Source organism: Podarcis pityusensis (genome assembly GCF_964106645.2).
Source record: "Podarcis pityusensis genome assembly, chromosome: 15".
Classification (NCBI taxonomy): domain Eukaryota; kingdom Metazoa; phylum Chordata; class Lepidosauria; order Squamata; family Lacertidae; genus Podarcis; species Podarcis pityusensis.
In genome coordinates, this window is record NC_138040.1 from 14,197,989 (window position 1) to 14,218,968 (window position 20,980).

The 20,980-nt window shown below is 46.3% G+C and overlaps 1 protein-coding gene across 3 annotated transcripts in view; it reads left to right on the forward strand.

The window, feature by feature from the left end:
* The window catches only part of RFFL (ring finger and FYVE like domain containing E3 ubiquitin protein ligase), a 37,111-nt gene that overhangs the window by 7,553 nt on the left and 8,578 nt on the right, over window positions 1-20,980 (forward strand). For all 3 annotated transcript variants that reach the window (XM_080984034.1, XM_080984033.1, XM_080984035.1), the window contains 3 exons: window positions 12,905-13,105; window positions 17,033-17,422; window positions 20,114-20,197. In XM_080984034.1, coding sequence (XP_080840160.1) covers window positions 12,920-13,105; window positions 17,033-17,422; window positions 20,114-20,197 — 660 coding nt within the window. In that variant the 5' untranslated portion in view covers window positions 12,905-12,919. The remainder of the gene's footprint in view (window positions 1-12,904; window positions 13,106-17,032; window positions 17,423-20,113; window positions 20,198-20,980) is intronic.

The window sequence follows — 20,980 nt, forward strand, 5'->3', positions numbered from 1 at the left end:
TAATTTAGATATTGTTATGGGTTTTTTTTGGGGGGGGGACGCGGGTGGCGCTGTGGGTAAAACCTCAGTGCCTAGGACTTGCTGATCGTAAGGTCAGCGGTTCGAATCCCCGCGGCGGGGTGAGCTCCCGTCGTTTGGTCCCAGCTCCTGCCCACCTAGCAGTTCGAAAGCACCCCTAAGTGCAAGTAGATAAATAGGTACCGCTTCATAGCAGGAAGGTAAAGGGCGTTTCCATGTGCGGCACTGGTGCTGGCTCGCCAGTTGCAGCTTCGTCACACTGGCCATGTGACCCGGAAGTGTCTTTGGACGGCGCCGGCTCCCGGCCTCTTGAGCAAGATGAGCGCGCAACCCTAGAGTCGGTCACGACTGGCCCGTATGGGCAGGGGTACCTTTACCTTTATGGGGTTTTTTGGGGGGCAGATCCCCCCTAAATTGCTGGATGCCAGATCCTCCCCATAATTCCTGGATTTAGTAAGAGTCAGATTTGATTAAACTTTACCAAGCGCTGAAACCCCCTAGATTTAGTTATGCGAAGGAGCCAAGTCAGCTCTGCAGAGCTAGCTGATGGGCCATTAGCAGGGGACAAAAGCCGCTGATGGCCCATCCAGGAAACCATCAGAGGACAAGACTGTCAGGCAAGGGGAGAGGGCCCTTTGCTGGGTGCTAGTAGGCTGGGGGGAGGTGCTAGTAGATAAGAAGGAGAGGGAGGGACAGAACTCTATGTGAGCTGGGCATGACAGGCTGGAACTAAGAGACACAGAGGATGGCTTTTTGCTGTCTGTTGAATCCAGTGCTGTCCTTAAGACCCCAATAGGATGTCAGTGCTCTACAATTGCTCCATCTGGACTGAGGTTGTATATATGTGTAAAAACCCCATATATTGTAAAGACATCACAATCCCTGCTGTGCCTAATTTCTGAAAGAATCGCAAACCATGGCTAAGCACCTGGAACTTCTGGAATCTCACATGGCTTGGAGATTGGGGTGGCATGCAACAATATTTTAAGATTATCTCATACTTAAGAAGAGTATCATGTTGCTTTGAACACATCAAGCTGCTTTATTCCAAATAAGCCCTGATTCAGTAGCTGTTGCTGGCCTTATCTCTCATTAATTAGCCTAATCCCCTTGTAAAGCCCTCCAAGTTGGAAGTCATTAGTGCATTCATTTCGACAAGATAGCCCAAGATGGCTCTCCGAGGCCTGTGGGCAGAGAGAGAGAACAAAGGAACACAGGAAGCTTCCTTATCCAAAGTCAGACCATTGCTCCATCTAGGTCAGTATATTGTCTGCAGTGCAGTATAGCCTCTACACTGACCAGCAGTGGCTCCTCAGTTTCGGACAGGAATCTTCCTAGCTGGAGATGCTGGTGGGGATTGAACCTGGGCATGCAAGGCAGACACTCTACCACTGAGCTATAGTCCTTCCCCAAGAAAGAGAAAGAGATGTCTTTCAATCCTTGTCATCATTTAACTGAATATACCTAGGCTTACACCCCACAATAACATATGAGGTAGGTTAGGCTGAGAGGCAGCTACTGGCCCAAGGGGCACCTAGTGAGCTTCAAGTGAGGATTTGAACCCTGATCTCCCAGGTCCTAGTCTGACACTCTAATACAGGGGTCAGCAAACTTTTTCAGCAGGGGGCTGACTTGTGTGGGGCTGGACTATATTGGGGGGGGGGGGAGAAAAAAGAACAAATTCCTATGCCCCACGGATAACCCAGAGATGCATTTTAAATGAAAGCACACATTCTACTCCTGTAAAAACACCAGGCAGACCCCACAAATAACCCAGAGATGCATTTTAAATAAAAGGGCACATTCCACTCATATAAAAACACGCTGATTCCAAGACCATCCGTGGGCCGGATTTAGAAGGCGATTGGGCTGGATCTGGCCCCCGGGCCTTAGTTTGCCTATCCATGCTCTAATAGCTACTCCACACTGAGAATTAGAATCCAGTCTTGCTACCTGACATAATTTTCCACAAGTGCAGCCAGAGATTAAACCCTAGTCTGTTTCTGTGTGCAAAGCATGAGTGTGCTGGATCCGAATTTGTGTCCTTGTTGCTGAGCCACAGCCCCCTAGAAGCAATCACTCATCAGCATTCCCTATACAGAGTTGCCCTCATTAACTGCTGATTCTTGCTTGTCCCCCTCCCCGTCCCCTCCAGCCCTGTTCCCAGGATGGGTCTTGTATCATGCATATCACTCACCTTGAGCCCTTTTCTTCTTCATTTCTGTGTCTTGGGCAACCTGCTGAGCACTTCAATTCCTAGAGTGGGAGAGGTGGTTGTGGGTAGTGTTAACTGCTTCTGATGCCAGGCAAACCCAGTTGCATCTCTGTTAAAATCCTGGGTTGCACAGCATATTTCTGCTGAGCATATTAGACTCCGACATGGCAAGTGAAAATAAGAGAATATTCCTGTATGCAACATCAGCAGCGAGAATCTTAATTGCAAAAAATTGGAAAAAAGAGATAGTACCAACAAAAAAGAGTGGCAAGTTAAATTATTTGATTACCTTGAATTGGCCAAAATGAAGGATACAATTAGGGGACAATCTAAACAAACATTCCAAAAAGAATGGGGAAAATACAGATATTATCTAAAAAAACAGTGTCCTACAATCAATACCTGGACTTGCTTTGAGTAATTTTTGCAAAACAAAATATGGTGTAAACGTATAAAATATAGAGAAAAGTAGGAAAAAGGAAATGAGAAAGAAACAGTTTACCAAATATGAAATTAGACCTGCATTGAGGACAATGGAAGTCAATTAGAAAAGAATAAGAATTGAAATATGGATAGACGTTTATTATTTGTTTTGTATCTATTTGATTTTTTTTTTTAATTCAACAAAATTTATGAACTTGATCCAATGATATCAGCTATTCAAGACCTTATAGCCATTTACACCTCTGGCGCCCCCTGGTGCCCTCTTGCTCCTTAGCACCCTCCCCAGGAGATGGTACTGCCATGGGTGTAGCCAAGGGGAGGCAGCTGCCTCCCCTAGGTCAAATAAAACAATAGAAATACTTAACCAAGTGACCAATCACGCCGGTTCTGCCCACCCAACAAAAGTCCTGCCCCCCTCCACCAAGCCCTGCCTCCGTAACAAAAATCCTGGCTATGCCCATGAGTACTGCTCACTTTTGGAACCACTGATCTATTCCTTGGACTTTGGCCCTCGCCCAGCAAGCTTTTCTCACGATGGCCAGCGATGTCTCTGGGAAGCCTGCAAGGAAGAGCAGTTTGCAACAGCACTTGCAATTCATAGCAATTTGATATTCATAGGGATGCTGCTTCCTACCTTCACACTGCTGGCTTTTACCCTCTCTGACCATGCTACTTCAGGGAAGGTGGGAGATGGACTGAAGAAAAGGTCCCCCACATGTCTGGCCTCTCTGGAGTTTCCAGGGATTGAATTTGGGTCCTTTTGCCTGCAAAGCCAGGGACGCTCTGTCCCTGAGCTATGCCCCTATTTCTGTGCAAAGTCGTTCGGCTGTCACTGTATTGCATAAGATGCACCTCAGCAGGTTTCTAGCTTTGAGAACGAGGAGCGCCTGAAACCCCAAGAGTGGTTGATAAAGTCGACTCTTCTTAATTTGTAGGGTGGGTGTGATGACCAAAATGATGCTTGGCTGCAGAGAGTCTTTTCATGAGAGCTTGTTTTGGTAGATAAGAAAGCAGCGGGTGGGTGGCTGTGCATGCGTGCCTGGAGGGTTCCTTGCCTGTGTTCCAGCTGTTCCCAGTTGTGGGAGATTCTGAAAGGAGCCCTCTATGACCACTCAAGCCAACGGGACTGTTTATCTTAAGGCAAAAGGCACAAACTGTCTGCAGACAGTTTGCCAGTATGACGTTTTGAATTGTCGTGGCTTTCAAAACTGACCAGTGCTGAGGTTTTGTGGGAAGTGAGGGTGGCCTAGGGTTGTTTGCAAAATGCTTGGATCCCATCACCACTTTTCACGCTGGATAAACATGGGTGTGCCAGTGGGACTGTTTTGCAGTTTAGCAAGTCTGAGGTGTGCAAGTGAGTTTTTTAATGGGTGTACCCAGAACGGAGCACATGATGAAAAATGTTTCCTTTTGGCATCTGGAGGCTGAAAGATGAATGCTGTCAGTTGTGAGGAGATCCTGTTTGTTTCTACTTTGTTTAAAAATTGTTGGTGGTTTTTTTTTTTTTATTGCCCTGGGCAAATCCAATAAATATAATGTGTATTTTACATTGGAGAGCCTTAGTGTATCAGGCAGATGGACCCCCTAGTTCAGCAATGTGCTTTTTGTGATTGCCCACCAGACACTTCTGGGAAGCCTGCCATTAAAGTGTGAAGGTAACCCTCATCTGTATATCCTCAGAGTCCAATAGTGAGATCAACTGCCTCAGAATTTGAAGGCGCCTTTCCTTGGTCCTTGTGATTAATAGCTGCTGATAGGCATGTGTCCTGCAAATTATCTAATTAATCCTAGCTGGATCAGACCAAAGGCCGATCTCAGCTTTGCTCAACCGAATGCCTTCTTAATGTTGTCGGACTCCAACTTCCCTCAGCTCCAGCCAGCATGGGCAATGGTTGAGGATGCTTTGGAGCATGGGTAGGCAAACTAAGGCCTGGGGGCCGGATCCGGCCCAGTTGCCTTCTAAATCCAGCCTGCGTACAGTCCGGGAATCAGTGTGTTTTTACATTAGAATGTGCCCTTTTATTTAAAATGCATCTCTGGGTTACTTGTGGGGCATAGGAATTTGTTCATTTTTTCCTTCAAAATATAGTCTGCCCCCCCACAAGGTGTGAGGGACAGTGGACCGGTCCCCTGCTGGAAAAGTTTGCTGACCCTTGCTTTGGAGTCTGAAATTACAAAGGGCTCAGCTTCCACAGTTGGAGGCAGCAGTTCTTCTGAATCCCAGTTGTTGGAAGCCACAGGAGGGGAGAGGGCTCTTGTGCTTGGATCCTGCTTGTGGGTTTCCCATTGGGCCATCTGGTTGGTCTCTGTGAGAACAGGTTGCTGGACTAGATGGGCCATTGGCTTGATCCAGGAGGCTCTTTTCAGGCTCTTATGTGTTACTCCTACTATACTGTTGTTAGTGGCTGACAAGCAGGGGAAAATAAAAAATCATTGGGGAGAAATCTGCATGGAGCAGGGAGACAAGGGTTCAGCATTCTCCTCCCTGCTGCCCCAGCCTTCATAGGCAGTTGGGGGCTCCCTAGTTTTGACAGGCTACTTCTGCTTCTGCGTCTAGCTTGGCCTTAGCATTGCGAGCTGCATGTTCATTAAAATTATTTTTAACATAAACAAGTGCACAGGTTGCAGCTCATAAAATCTACAACAAAGGATCGTTGTGCTTTGTAATCTTAGTTTATGATTTTTATTATTCTTTGGAAACTTTTCATGGTTTTCCTTACTTTTTATGCATGCTTCCTCTTACAGGAAGTATTCTATCTATCTATCTATCTATCTATCTATCTATCTATCATCTGTCTATGTATTATATATGGTTTAGCCTGGATGAACACCTCTTTTCATTGGGAAGAGGTTGGTGTGTGGGAATTAGCAGACCTGAGTCTCAACCATTTGTATAAAATAAGCAGTGAAGCATAATATTCTCCCCCACCCCGAATGCTCCCTTTTATGGCCGTCCGTCCTTCTGTTCTCCTGGGTTGTTTCATGCCCACTTGCGTAAACCGGGACCTTTGTCTCAGGACAATATGTTCTGGTTGGCAAAGAATTCTCATAAAGAGTCTGCTTTGGTGGAGGAAAGCATACAAGGAGCAGATGCAGGCATTTATGTGTGCAGATAATAAGCAGATCTGCATTTATGGGAACAGTAAGCATGGTGTTCTACAGAGTTGATCTGTGCTGAGTTGTGCTCCATTTAACTTGCAATCTTCTCTGGCTTGCTGCTCTTGCAGAAGAACTTAAGAGCTTGCTGCATCAGGCCAACGGCCCACCCAGTCCAGTACCCTGTTCTCACAGTGGCCAGCCAGATGCCTGTGGGAAACCTCTCACGAATGCATCCTCAACAGTCTTCCGCATACAAACCTCGCTCTCCAGCATTCCCACCAACCACACAGATAACGCAACTAATCCCCAACCAGCAATTAGTTGCAAAAAAATTCTGGACAGCCTTAAGCTTTATCTACAACCAGCTCACTCACCCAGCGCCATCTAGGCTTCTGCTTGATACCCTATTTACAGAGCATTCTCAGGTGCTAAACTTAACCCTGTGGGGTTGCTCAGTAGCAACAGACATCCCATTCCTCCCCTCTTCCCCTCTCTGCCTTCCCACCACCTGTGTAGGTGTCACATAGGGAAAGGGATGCAGGATTTCCACGGCACAAAATATGTGGCTAGTGCTGTCCTACCTCACAGGGTTGTTGGTTCGCTGTGCCTTTGGACACTGCTTAAGATATCGTAACCCTGACATTGTCAGTGGCACCTGACATTAAGGAGCAGGTTTTCCTCTGTGTTTGGATATGACTGGACACTATTTTGAATTAAGATGGTGAACTTTCAAAACCACTTGTGTTCAAGCGCTGATTTCAGAGCTGCACTGAGCTTTGGGCTTCTTAGAATGTTTAAGGAGAGCTTGCTGGATCAGGCCAGTGGCCCATCTAGCCCAGCATCTTGCTCTCACAGTGGCCAAGCAAATGAGGATTTGAACACAAGAGCAGACTCCCCTCCTGTGGCTTCCAGCAACAGAAGAATTGCTGCCTCCAACTGTGGAGGCAAAGCATAGCCATTGTGGCTAGTAGCCTTTGATAGCCCTCTGCACCATGAGCTTGCCTGATCCTTGCTCTTTTATGAACCTTTCCCAACTCTACAATAACCTTTTTGAGGTGAGGTGACCGGAACTGCACACAGAATTCCCAAGGCATCCCAGGTGTGAGTCTATTTTTGTGTATATAAAAAGTACTTGTAGCGACCAGCCTGCAAAAGGACTGTGCCGGATGGGAATGTTTTTAAGCGGCAGAGTGATTCATATTCTAAAAAAATAGAAGTTTCGTTTTATTTGGAGGATGTGTTGAAAGGGGCTTTCCCGTGGGGTGTGTGTGTGTGAGAATTAAGGAGGTGTCTTACAGCAATTTGTCGGGCTTCCTCTGACCTGGTTAAGAGATACCTTTTCCTTGTTAATTTGTAACTCACACTGTCCCTGTGATGCTGAGTCACTCTAATTCCAGTGCGGAAAACCTGCTTATGCTCAAACTCCACGTGGATACAACAAATGCTCATGAACAGTGTGAGGAAAGCATAGCAATCTTGGGTCCAGGCAGACACAGTAGATGAGGAAGCAGCAATTCCAAACAATGTTTATCTCTTTGCTGGTGATATAATTCTGCTGGTGAATGCTAACTAGTGTTGTAAATAAAAATTTGCCCATATAGAGTCCTTACATAGGTTCCCTATTGGTAGGAGAAGATAACAGAGGCCAACCATAGAATATCGAGAAGCAAAGCAGCTAGTAAGCTTGATCTTTACTGATCTGTTGCAACAGGGTGCTCCCCTCACCCGCAGGAGAGGAGGAGGAACCCAGAAAAATGTCACGCAAGGCCTTATAAAGACTTTTGAAATTGCCACCCTGTAGATCAAGACCACCCCCAGAAACATCATACATACATCACAGAAGGGGTGTAACCTAAGACCACCCCCCAGATACATCATACCTACATCACAGAAAAGGCGGTCTTAAAACAGAAATTTGAATGTTGTTTTTCTCCTGTCGTTGTTTATCTCCTGTCTGGCAGGTTACTTGATTGGATTGCCTGGGGAGCCTGGCCATTCTTTTGTAGTGATAAATACTTAGTTCCTGGGCCAGGTCACGGGCTCACACCCTATTCATATCTTAAATGTGCCCTTAAGACAGGAATTGTGATGAAAGAGACAATGGGGAGGTTTCCCACTTTGACCTTGTAGAGAAAACATTTACTCAGTTTAGGAATCAAAATGGTTCCAGGTTGGTATTCCTGTGCTGATCTATGTATGTGCTTGATTGGTACACTTATGAACATTTAACATATATCTAAGACCTCAAAATTCCTATCGCACTAGCAGCAACATGGGTTCTATTCGTTTATCTGCACTTTTTCTTCCTGACCTTGCCTCAACAGCACTTCCAGTGGTGCAACAGCTGCCCAGAAAAAATTGCTTTATGCATTTAAAGGGTAGTAGGTCATGCGGGCTGAGCAGGGGAACAAAAGGCTGTTCTCAGAGAACTGGGGCGGGAGACCTCAGCGGAGTAGTCTAGGCCAACCTTTCCCAACCAGGTGCTCTCCAGGTGTTTTGGACTACAACTCCCATCAACCCCAGCCAGCTTGGCCTGGGTTCTCAGCATCGTCTGTCCATCTGATGGGAGTTGTGCTAGATTGGAGAAGGCTGGTCCAGGCTGTGGATAGGTTTATTTCTGAACTCCTTAAGCCTTGGACTCTGGGTCTTGTTACCGTTTCTCGCCCAAATTCTTAGCTTCCTGTGCTGTGCTGGGTGAGTCATCTGACCTTTTGTATATTTGGTCTTCCCCGACAAAAAAAGAAAAGAAAAAACTATTTCCTTGCTGTAACTTTCACTACTGACTCAATGCTTTGAGAACTGGACCACTGTGGAACGTTATCCCTTTAAAAAAAAGCAAAAACCCCTAACTTTGAAAGAAGAGTTTCTCTAAATAACCCTGCCAGGATTTTTCCAAGTTTCAGGAAATGAATATTAGGTTGGGAGAGTGTGGCTGTCTGCTGGCAGAAAACAAACTTGGTACAAGGTACAAAACACACACACTACTTCTTTGGCGATCACTCGTAGCAGAGTAAGATTGTCTTTCATGAACATGGTCTAAGTAGTGAGTCTGTAAGTGACTGTGGAGGCCAATTCTGGATCTACACATCCTTCCACAGTGGGAACATAGGTTTCCGGGCAGAAGTTGATCACTGTGAGGGGTTACTAAACATGCTTTCGTCTTCGTTTCTCCCTTTCGTCCTGAGTTGAGCATCTTCAAAGTCCATGACATTGTGCTGCACCAACAAGCACAAAACAACCCCTCTGCAGCACCACAAATCCAACTCAATGGTGTAATGTTGGAAAGTGTCAGTCACTTCTACGTGGGCATCCAGTGGTGATGCATAAGCGCTTAGAATAGTAGCCTTTTGGTTTTTGGTGAGTTTTATGTGAAGGGTTGAAAGTCGCTCATTAATGTTGGTAGGGACTTCTAACAAGAGCTTTGCAAGATCGTTTTTGATAGCGAAGCCTACTCCCATGTATTCAATGTTCTTGTTAAAAAAAAAAACTTTTCCAGTAGAACGTGTAGCCTCCTTTTTCTTCCTTCAGTTGTTCCTCTCCTGTTCTTTGAGTTTCTTGAAGCGCTGCAGTATCAATGTTAAAACGTCACAGCTCTCTTGCAATGATGGCAGTTCTGCGTTTGGGACGCTCATTATCAGTGTTATCCAACAAAGTCCATATGTTCCACGTTCCAAAGTTCAATTGTATTTTACGACTGCTGGATAGTGACCCCAGTGGGTGCAGTAATTCAGTTAGGGCAGGCATAGGCCAACTCTGCCCTCCAGCTGTTTTGGGACTACAATTCCCATCATCCCTGACCGCTGGTCCTGTTAGCTAGGGGTGATGGGAGTTGTAGTCCCAAAACATCTGGAGGGCTGAGTTTGCCTATGCCTGAATTAGGGGGAAAGGGAGGCAGAGTATGTTTAGGGCACCTTTTCTAGCCCCTCCCCCTTTCCAGGGGTTCATGACTAGGGGCTTCCATATTTCACGTTCCTGCCCCTGTTACTATTTGCTGATCGCCATGGGACTTTTGGGTTTGGGAAGAGATTTTGGAAGAGGCCTGTGTGTGAATTTGTTTTATGTGTGTAGATCAGTGCACACTGACCAATGCAGAATCTTTGCAGTAAGGCTCTTATTTTGATGGCATGGGTATCACAATGACTGGTAGATTCTTATCTGCTGCAGCCTTCACCCGCCTTCACAGCCGTTGTAACATGCCACTTGTTATCTTCTTCCTGTTCTGCCGTTGAGGACTTCTTGGATCATTCATGGTTAGCTCCTCCCCTTTGACCTTACCGCCTTGGATCATCTGCTGGGAGTACGAGACTCCCGATGGCTTCGGTCACAAGGGTCATGGCCACAAGGGTCATAGGAACGTGCAAGCCCACTCACCCTGACAAGGTGATGATCCAGCGAGTGAGACAAAACACACACACACACACACACACACACACACACACACGTTGCTAGGTTTTAATTTCTGCTGTCTTCTAAAGTGGTTAATGTTAATGTTTGTATGCCACCTTTGAGGCACAGAAGACACCCCAAGGCAGCTCATAAGCAATGCAAATACAACACAGTGTAATCAGACTAGATCTTAAAATACATCCCTTTTCCTGCCGAAAAAGCAACAGATTATTCCCCAGAGAAATTCTCTCCCTCATTCTGGGTGTCTTTTTTCTTTTTCATCTTTCCGGTGGCAATTTAAGAATTTTGGGACAGCCCTTTAATTATATGTATTGTCATTAAATGCTTTGTTTACACCAGCTTCTGCCCAGCCTAGGTGCCCTCCAGATATTTTGGGGATACAGTGATGCTGAATCTGCTGGGATCATGGCTGTGATGGATGGAGGTGACCGGAGATGTACCCCCCAAACATCTGGAAGGCGCATAGGTTGGCATAGGTTGGCAAAGGCCTTTATAGCAGCTTAGAATAATAGAATTGTAGAGTTGGAAGGGACCCTAAGGGGCATTCAGTCTAACTCCCTGCATTGCAGGAGTCGTGGTTAAAGAATCCCTGACAGATGGCCACCCAAACTCTGTTCAAAAAACTCCAGTGTATGAGAGCCTACCACCTTCCAAGGGAGTCAGTGCCACTGTCAAACAGCTATAACCATCAGAAAGTTCTTCCTAATGTTTAGTCAGAATCTCCTTCCTTGTCATTTGAAGCTATGAGTTTGGTTCCTACCCTCTGGAGCAGCAGAAAACAAGCTTGCTCTGCACCCTGGAACATCCTAGTGTTGATTGTGAGCACCCCTGACACTGACCAGTTTTGCAGTTCTGAACATCTGCCCACCAATTGTGTGAGTAGTATAGCTGCTGAAGCTTCCCACTTCTTTGAGTCCTCCTAGTGGGATTTACTGAGCTCTGTTAACTTTGGTTCAGCTATCAGTTCGGAAGTAACCGTCACTTTTTTTGGGCAGTGGCGCCTGCCAGACCTGTCATCGTGTCTTGCCAGCTTATCCGTCATTAGCAAACAGTTTTGGGCAGCTTCCCAAGCGCTTGATGCTTCCTATTAGAACTGTTGCTGAAAGAATGGCAGTGTCTGAGGAGAGGGGCAGGTTTCTCTGTGGCTGGCGGGAGTTTCCTTGCTTTTCCTGAGCCCGAATGAAAGAGGGACTTTGCCAAATCATTCCCTGAACGACCGGTTGGAGCACTTTTTCTTCTTCTGATTTTGTTAGCTTTACTAGCAATCCAAAAGTGCAGTGTCAGGGAATTACGTCATACCATATTCAAAGCAAGCAAGCAATAAATAAATCATAAGAGCAATAAATGGGGACACACAAATACGAATTGAGGCATCCATATTAACTGAGCTGTGTGGCTGGTGAATTTGGAACATCTAAGTCTGAACCATAGGAAATAAAATCCCACCAGATGACATAATAGCATCCTCCATTCCTTTTCTGCAGTGGCTCCCTGTCTGTGGAATGCTCTCCCCAGGGAGGTTCGCCTGGCGCCTTCATTATACACCTTTAAGCGCCAGGCAATAACGTTCCTCTTTAACCAGGCTTTTGGTTGATTTGATATCCTATGCCCTTTTAAAATGTGTTGGGGGGGGGCGGTGGCTCTTTGGTTGTTGTTGTTTTTATTTTGATAATGTATTTTCTGGTTTTATATAGGGTGGTATTATTATTATTATTATTATTATTATTATTATTATTATATCCCCTTGGAACATGCAGTTCAATGTGACTTTTTTTATGCAACAGCCAAAGTCCCATGAGTTCTTAAACTGCAAAGGCAAATGTAGATTTTTCAAGGGTTATTTAAATCCAACTGCAGCTAACATCCACGTCAAAAGCTCTTTAGTATATTCAGCTATGACATTGGAGTACAGTGGTATCTTGCGTTACAAACACCTTGGGTTACAGACTCCGCTAACTCAGAAGTAGTACCTCGGGTTAAGAACTTTACCTCAGGATGAGAACAGAAATTGCGCGGTGGCGGCAGTGGCAGCAGCAGCAGCGGGAGACCCCATTAGCTAAAGTGGTACCTCAGGTTAAGAACGGACCTCTGAAATGAATTAAGCTTGTAACCAGAGGTACCACTGTACTTAAGAAGATAAGAAGAATCAGGCCAATGACCGATGGTCTGTCTAGGCCAGCATCTTGTTCACACAGCAGCCAACCAGATTCCCGGGGGAAACCCACAAGCAGAACCTAAGTGCAAGAGCACTGTCCAGCTGTTGCTGCCATAGAAGGAACACTTTAAAAAGTGTTCTGCTGTTGCAGAACAGACGTCAGCTGGGAGATGCTGCTGTTTCTCTTTGGATAAATCCTGACAAAAAACAAATCAAGATTCCTCGCATGTAGAAAATTAGCATGTTGGAGGCAAGGGGTTTTCCCGGCATGCTCTGCATGTGTGTTTCCATCTGTCTGTGCAGTGAAGTAACATTCTGTCTCGTAAGCCTTCCTCCGCCTTGCAATCTGAACTAGTCCCATCCAGAAATGGGCTCACCTCTCCTGCTTTTGTGAGAGCAAGGGCATTCTTATCTCCCTGCAAAGCAAAAAAGGATTGGCTGCCCTCTGAAATGTGCATTGTGGTGCCTTCCTTCCTACTCCCCAGGCTTTTTTTGTTTGAAGAAACCGTCTTTCTTAACTCAGTTGACTGATCTTGGCTTTCGTTTCCCACCCACCCCCTCTCCAGTTCTAACCATTTATCATGTGGGCGACATGCTGCAACTGGTTTTGCCTGAACGGGCAGCCCGAGGACATCCAACACCGCCCGCAGCAGGGGACCCGCGCGCAAGCCTACGCCAACGCCGGCTACAGCTCCTTCCCTTCGCCCACCGGCCCTGAGCAGGGCTGCAAAGGCTGCGGGGCCCGTTTCAGCAACGCCTCCCTTAAGGTGAGTGGGGTGTCATGCTCCACATTGGGAGCCCATGGTGGGAACCTGCTCTAGTTATCTTACTGTGTTTCATGGGAATTGTGTCGGGGTTTTGCATATTAAGCGGTATATAAATATTATTTGTGATGAGGACGAGAGACCACGTCGGCTCACAATGCTGCGCTTAGAGGGCAGAGTGGACTTAGGTGCGCAGTGAGCTGGAACACAATCCCCTTGCATATGGGGAGTTGCCTGTATATATAATTTCTTGAGATTGATTGCATTTTTGTAATTGTAAGTTTTTTTTTAAAATGTTTTGTATTGCATATTTTACATGGTTATAACCCAACCTGGGACCTTGGGATGAAGGGAAAGTAATTATTTTTATTAATAATAATAATATTGATGAGAAGTTGAATGGACACTTAGGAGACAGCGTGAGAGAGCGCACACATCTACTTCCAGCAGAGCTTAACTTGTGAATCTTGGGTTATTAGGTTGTCGTTTTTATTTTTATATGTATTTTATGGTTTTGTATTCTGATTTTATCCTGTGAACTGCCCTAACCCCTGCAGGTATAGGGCTGTATATAAATTCAAATAACAACAACAGCAACAGCTTACTGTGACAAGCTGAGGTGGTGACTCCTGCCTGCTGAGACGGCTTTTTAAAAGGTTGGGTGCAGGAGGGATTGGACAAATTCAGGAAAGAGGTTTAGCCCCACTAGGAAAGTGGAGCCTCCACATTTAAGGGCACTGTATCTCTGAATACTGGAGAGCAGCAGCAGGGGCCTGCCAGCGGACTTCAATGAAAGTCACCAGCTGGCTAGTCTAGAAAACTGGGGTTCTAGAAGGATCCCAACAGGTGGCTCTCATAGGCATAATTTTCTTCGAAGTCACTGTGGGGCTGATTCAGGGTCAGCCCAGGGCTGGCTATAGCCATTTGCATACCAGGTTAGGGGAGGCTGTTTTAAAACAGCAGGTTCAAGAGCCCCCTTATTCTCTCCTGTCCCTGAACTTGTTCCAAACTTGCACATTTTGTTCCAAACGTGCACATTTGTGTCGCACAGAAATGCCTGCGGTGGAAGCGTATGTTTCTCTGCACAGTCTGGTTTTTCCTTGTATTGCAGGCTTAAGTTCTGGCACGCTTGAGTCACCCTGGGGGCGGGTACGGAGGAGGAAAGGCATTTTCTCACTTGGAGAAGTCCATTTAAATGAGGAGGGGTTTTCTTCTCCTGGGAAGTCTTCCGTTCGGGTGGCAGGAGGCCAGCCTTTCAGAGTCTCGGAAAGCATCTGACCTCCTGCACGTTCTTGGATGGAAAAATGGCAAGGGAAAGGGAGGCGGATGTGGAGCCTTTGTATGGAATGTGTGTGCAGTTATGTGCTTGTGTACACACGCACAGCTCCTTTACACAGAGAGCTTCCCAACCATCCTGGGTTAGTTTCCAACAGCTCACCAGGGTTAACCCTTGCTTTGCCTAACTGCCATCATAGCAATGCCCCCCTTGCTCCCCAAAGACCTTGCCATGCTTTTGTGATATTTTTCTTCGGCCCCAATGAATAATATTGCCCGACTTTTGACTTTGGATTTATTTCCCTGAAAGTTAATTGCTTGAACTTTTATAAACACACTGGCCACACCTTCTAATATAGGACCTTTTTTTCTTATATCTTGCTATTTCTTCTTTTTAATGACATTTAGTTTAATTTTAATCCTCTGCTTAGTCTTAGGAGAGAAGAGCAGAATACCCAGTTCCCCCCACTCCCGCCCCAGCTTTTACTTTTTGAATAACCCTGCGAGGTAGATCCGGCTGAGTCTGTGATGTCGTAGGAAAATATACATGGTTCCACCCTCCTCATTTCATCCCCACAACAACCCTGTGAGGTAGACCAGGCTGAGAGGCGGTGACTGCCCTGGTCCCCTCGTGAGCTACGGCTCCTCCCCTACATGTAAACTCTTCCTGGGTTGGGGTACTAGACGCAGAGCTGACTTGGGACAGACAGGACTTCTGGGATGTGGGAAGTCTGAGGAGGTTGATCAGGTGAATTTCACTGCTGGGCTGGGATTTGAATCGAAGGCCAAAATGCCAGCTACCACAAATACTACCCCAGCACAACACAAGGGACTGCTGGCCTTCTCCTAAGAAATGAGAGCCTGCTTGGAAGCTCTCTGGAAATGCTTTGGTGGCTGAGTGTCCCAAGATCCTCACCATTCCAGTTTTGCTTCTACTGAACACTTTTTAAGTCAGCCAGGTTGGTTTGTTTACAGCCAAAGGTCACCACAGAACAAGACTCCATTCAGACTCAAGGCAAGGGAGCAGCATTTTGCATCATGCATGCAAGCATTCATTTTGCTGCTGTCAGTAAATGGAGGGAGCATCATATGATCATGGAGAGCAGGATGCTCACTGAGCATCTCAGCAGTTTATACTGAATTATCTCCATGACACGAGGCGCATCTGTAATTTCTCCTCTCCCCACCCTCTCCACTGTAAAAATGTGATTTAAAAAAACAATGGCTAAAAATTTTGGGCAGTGCCTTATACTGAATCAGACATACCATCACATATGTGTAAGGTGAGCATTTAAGTACAGACTCCTGGATCAGGCCAGTGGCCCATATAGTCTAGCATGCTGCTCTTGCAGGGGCCAACCAGAAGCCTGTGGGAAACCCTCAAGCAGGACCCCAACACAAGAGCAGCCCTCTCCCCTCCTTTGCTTTCCAGCAACTGCTGCTTCCAGCCGTGGAGGCTGAGCAATAGCCGTCGTGGCTAGTAGTTACTGATAGCCCTCTCCATGAATGTGTCTAATCCTCTTTTAAAACCACTCAAGTTGGTGGCCATCACTGCCTCCTGTGGGAGGGAGTTCCATAGTTGTGTGAAGAAGGAATTTCTGTTACGAGTCCCGAATCTTCTAGTATTCAGCCTTGTGGGATGTCCAACAGTTCTAGTGTTATGAGAGAGGGAGGAAAACTTTTCTCTACCTACTTTCTTCATGCCATGCATAATTTTATAAACTTGACTATCATGTCACACTCTCTTTTTCTCTAAACTAAAAAGTCCCAAACGTTGCAGTCATTCCTCATAGGAGAGTTGCTCCAACTCCTTGATCATTTTGGTACTTGATCATTTGCTATGGAGCACCTCAGCAAAGGCCTTTCTCTATCCGTTGTATTGATCCTAAGCAGAAGCAGGCATTAAGTACCTTTGCAACAATGGCTTATGTTGAGATTTTTATGCTATGAGTGAAGATTCTTTCCTTGAATTCCGAATCCTAAGCAGTCTTGAATCTGGGATAGCAAAACACCATTCTTTTCCCCACCTTGGCTGGGCTACCAACTCATTTTTATTTAAATCCATCAGCAACTTCTAATTTTCTTGGTTAACAAGCCATCAATTTCCTTATGTGTATAAAACTATCGTAAAATATACACAGGTACAACAAAGACATGAAATGCCTTGAAAACCAAACCAGTACAAAACAATCATATGAACGGTGACTTGTTATCCAGGATCCTACAGTGCCCAGAAGCTCTTGCTTCTTTTTTTTGAGGGCCAGCCCAAAATACAGAGGTCTGTCTTATCTCAGAGGCTCCCAAACATTTTTGAGCCACTGTCCCACCCTGGTTCAACAAACACATCTCCAGTGCCGCCTTACCCTTTAAAAAGCATTATTCTGATTAGTTGTTTCCACGATTCTCTAAGGAAGATAAGAGCATGATAACATTCAAAACAGTGACAGTTAATTGCACATTTATTAAAAATGCAATTAAAACTGTTTAGTTTTATTAATTCAACAGAACTGATGAACTTGGTCCAGTGATACTCATCCGATAGTCATTTAACCCCACCCAGGGGGCACCACTGACCACCTTGGGAAGCACTGGCCTGTGTCTTCCTCTGCCCTGCTTGCCTCCACCTGACATTCCTCTCTTCCCTTTTCCGGACAGCACACCTGCCTGGACTGCAAAAAGACCTTCTGCCTGGCTTGCTCACACCAGCCGGAGAGCGGCCCCTGCCTCTGCCACCTCTGCGAGCGGTTCCGGGCCACAGCCTTCCAGCGGGAGGAGCTAATCAAAATGAAGGTGAAAGACCTGCGGGACTACCTGGAGCTGCGGGAGATCTCCACTGAAATGTGCCGCGAGAAGGATGAGCTGGTGTGTCTGATCATCGGCCAGCAGCCCGCTGTGGGTCCCCAGGGAGACAGGACTGCCCGGGTTCCTCCGGTGACAATCGTCTCCCCTGTCCAGGAGCAAGAGGCCCCTGCACCTACCTCACCGGACTGCCCTCCTGAGTGGGCCGCGACAGACCCTGCCTTGCAGACTGAGGAGCAGCCACAGGTACTGCCCGGCCGAGTGTTAATCTCCTGTCGAAACACCTGTGTGGTCATTTGCCCTCACTCTTGGACGGCTTTGTAAGGTTCTTGGCTTGCTTTTCAAGGGTTCATAGCTGCATACATAGACTTTATTTATCAGTCTTGGCATTTCTATATTGCCCAGCCTACCATGTCCTGTGTGTGCCCCAGTGCTAAGGTGGGCAGGGCTGGATTTTGGTCTTTCCAATTTCAGCGGTGCCCTGTGTGAGGCCAAGATTTGGCGCCTCTCCCCTTCCGTTCTGCCCAATTTACAACTACGTCATAGTTGCAACACCCTGCAGTGACTCCAAGACTCTGTGCCCAGTGCGGTGGAAGCATTTGCGCTTCTCTAAATCCACCAACCTCTGAGGTTGGTGTAAAACCAGCCTGAAAGCATTACAAAGCACCATCAGCGCTATAAAAATAATGCGAAAACTCCAGAAAAGGCCTGAAAGAATATAAGAATATAGGAAGCTGCCTTTTTGTTCCGTCTAGCTTAGAAGTGGCTACAAATGTCTGGAAGCGGCTCTTTGGGGCTTCAGACAGTCCATGCCCTACCTGCAGATGCCTGAATTTGAACCCAGCACTTCCTGCATGCAAAGCAGATGCTCTTGCACTGCACTATGGCCCTTTCCAAGATATAGGTCCTGAGAAAATCCTGATGTAGGTGCTAAGTGAGTCTTTCTGATGAGAGCATTGTGTAACTTGGGGGGTGCCGCTACCAACAAAGCCCCTTCCCTAGTTTTGAGTTGAATGCTGTGGGTGCCTTCCCTTCTGCCTCTTCTCCCTCCCACATGCATTAATAAAGAGATAGGGTGTTCACCCACCCACCTTTACTTTTTGAAGTGTTCCAGGTAAAAATGAACTCCAGTAGAATTAACCTGAGCCTTGGAAAACCCATAGAGCTGGAAGAGGAAGTGGGAAAGAGTGGCACTCTTCCCTGCCTCCTCTTACAGCTTTGTGTCTTTGTCAAGGGAGACAAAGGAAATGACCCTCATCACCGAGGGGTCATTGAGCATGGGCAGGCATAGGCGGGCTCTTAAGAGCACCACTAAGCCCTTGGGTGACCACTGATCTTTACCAACCTCATGCAGCTCCCTGGCAGCCTCTCACTGTTCTGCTGCGTGCTGCCATGGCTCAGCCCTTTAGCCCACAGGCTAGCCGGAGGAGACCATAGAGCCCTTTTGGCCCACCCACCCCTCCACAAGACATGGGTTGGGGAGCACCCAGCCGCCCTGCAGAGATTGGAGTGCCCTTGGCCTTGCAGCGCTGTGTCACAAAGAGCCAGGCTGCCTTGCATTCTCCGTGATGTCAGCCCCGCATCACAATGGAAGGCAGCAGGGCAGAGCCAGGCCTTCCCAGCATGGGCTCCTGGTGCCTCTCTGCAGCTCAATCATGACTGACCCAGGCCTTGGGGACACCACCCTAGGGTTTCCCTACTCAAGCCTAGGCGGTCTTAACGGGGCTTAGTCAACATTAAGGTAAAGGGGCCCAGCAGACGTCGTTTCCCAGCTGGGAGCAATTTCATCATCCAGCTTGGGTGTGTTTGGGATCGCCCGAGTTTCCTCTTGGTTCCCCCCACCCCATTATTTTTGTTTTTCTTTATTTGCAATATATATATATATATATATTGTAAAGAGTGATTCATACACAGGTGATTTTTTTGTTCTTACGTATCAGCACCGCACAGAAGCACCACATGCCTATTTAATTGCATTTCAAGTCATAGAATCATAGAGTGCAATGCAGGAATATGCAGCTGTCAAACCTACAACCTTGGTGTTGTCAGCACCATGCTCTGGCCGACTGAGCTACCCAGTGACTGAAATCTACTGATTTCAATTTTTATACAATGGTATCATTCCATTCTCAGAAACCTATAACCATGTTCCATTGATGCTGCATATGGAATAAAATTATGCCAGGCTGATGGAAAAGTAGTGATTTTCTTGCCTGTTTGACTCACTTGGACAGGAGTTGTCAGTTTGGCCATTAAGTCCTAGAGTTGTGAGAGCCAGATTGCAAACAGGTCTGCATTTAGCTTCTTCCTCTTGTGATTCCTTGTGCATCCTTCTAGAGTTCAAAAGGACGAAGGAGAGTTTCTGTTTATTATTAATTGATTGCTTATATATTTAAACTTACTATTACCCAAAGTCTCTAAGCGACTGATATTAAAGGAAAAGTAGATGCACATATGCAATAACATAGGGAAAAGAGGGGAGGGAATCATATAACACATTATCATTTCATATAATAATATACAACTTATGGAAAAACAACATAGCATCTCTTTAAACAATAGCAAGTGCATTGGTAGTGGTAGTAGTAGTAGTAGTAGTAGTAGTATTAATACCACCACTACCACCACCACTACTACTTCTACTACTAATAATAATAACCACCATATGCAAATAGTAAACAAAGCAATGCTCCCACCAAAACCTTAACCTCCTCCCTAGTCCAGAAACTCTTCACACTGAACCAAGAATTTTTCTTCCTCTTTGTCCCTCCCTCTGCACTCCATCCCACCTTGCGTCAGACCAGCAGCTGTAAATCAGCTTTGGGTGGGTTCAGGGTCCTCCAGAGATGGCCCAGCATCTTTTCTAGACTCTTCTGTCTCTCCACGGTGGGTTTTCTAGGGAGTTCAGTCTTTCAGCAGCATCTGTTTTCCTCCTAGGCAAATGGGCATGTCTTACCGAGCCAGGGCGACATGGCGGAAGTCGAGAATGCAGTGGAAGCACTGACCGAGGAGGAGACGCAGGTAGGCGAGGGCCGATGATGCAGCCAGAACGGGGAGGCCGTGTGGGGGTGGGCCAGGGGTTGCAATGAGTGCTCTGGATACCGAAAAAGATTATGGGGATCCTTGGTGGTGTAGCGGATGGATTTCAAGGTAGGTTCAAGCCCCATTTTTACCCATAAAATCATTTACGTGTGGCCCTATGGAATCTTCGTCCACTTACCTCTGCTTCTGCAGTCCCACAGCTTGAATTTCACCGTATGGTGTCCCCTCGTTGGTGGACTGGTCCCTGTCCTCTGCTACCCACCAGCTGATTGTATGGAGCTTGAAACCTGTTTTGCGTTCCTCTGGTTCCGAAATGCCAAAGGGTGTGTGTACACACACACATTCAAGGAAGGCAAAAAAGCGAATGCGGTTTTGAAATTGGTGGCTAAAATCTGTGTGGTTCTGAAAGGTTCAGTCTGCCCTCTAGGTTCAAAAAGGCTTCCATTTGTATCTAAACATAGATGAAAACCTGCTCCTCAGTCTCAGGAACCATCATGCAAAATTGGGTGCCGATAGTGTAAAAGGTGTCTGAATGCTTTCCAAAATACATAGTAAATCTGTTTGTATAAGAGATGTGTATATCTCTATCTGTGCGGTATATTATTTATGCCCTACGTCTTCGCCAGTATTGGCTCCAAAAGTGAGCCACAGCCAATCACGATAGAATATTAGGGGATTTTGTGTTGTGTGTGAGATGTCAGGATAGGAATTTGTTTAGTCCACATTTTTTAAACAAACTGACCTAGTTTGCAACTCCCAGGC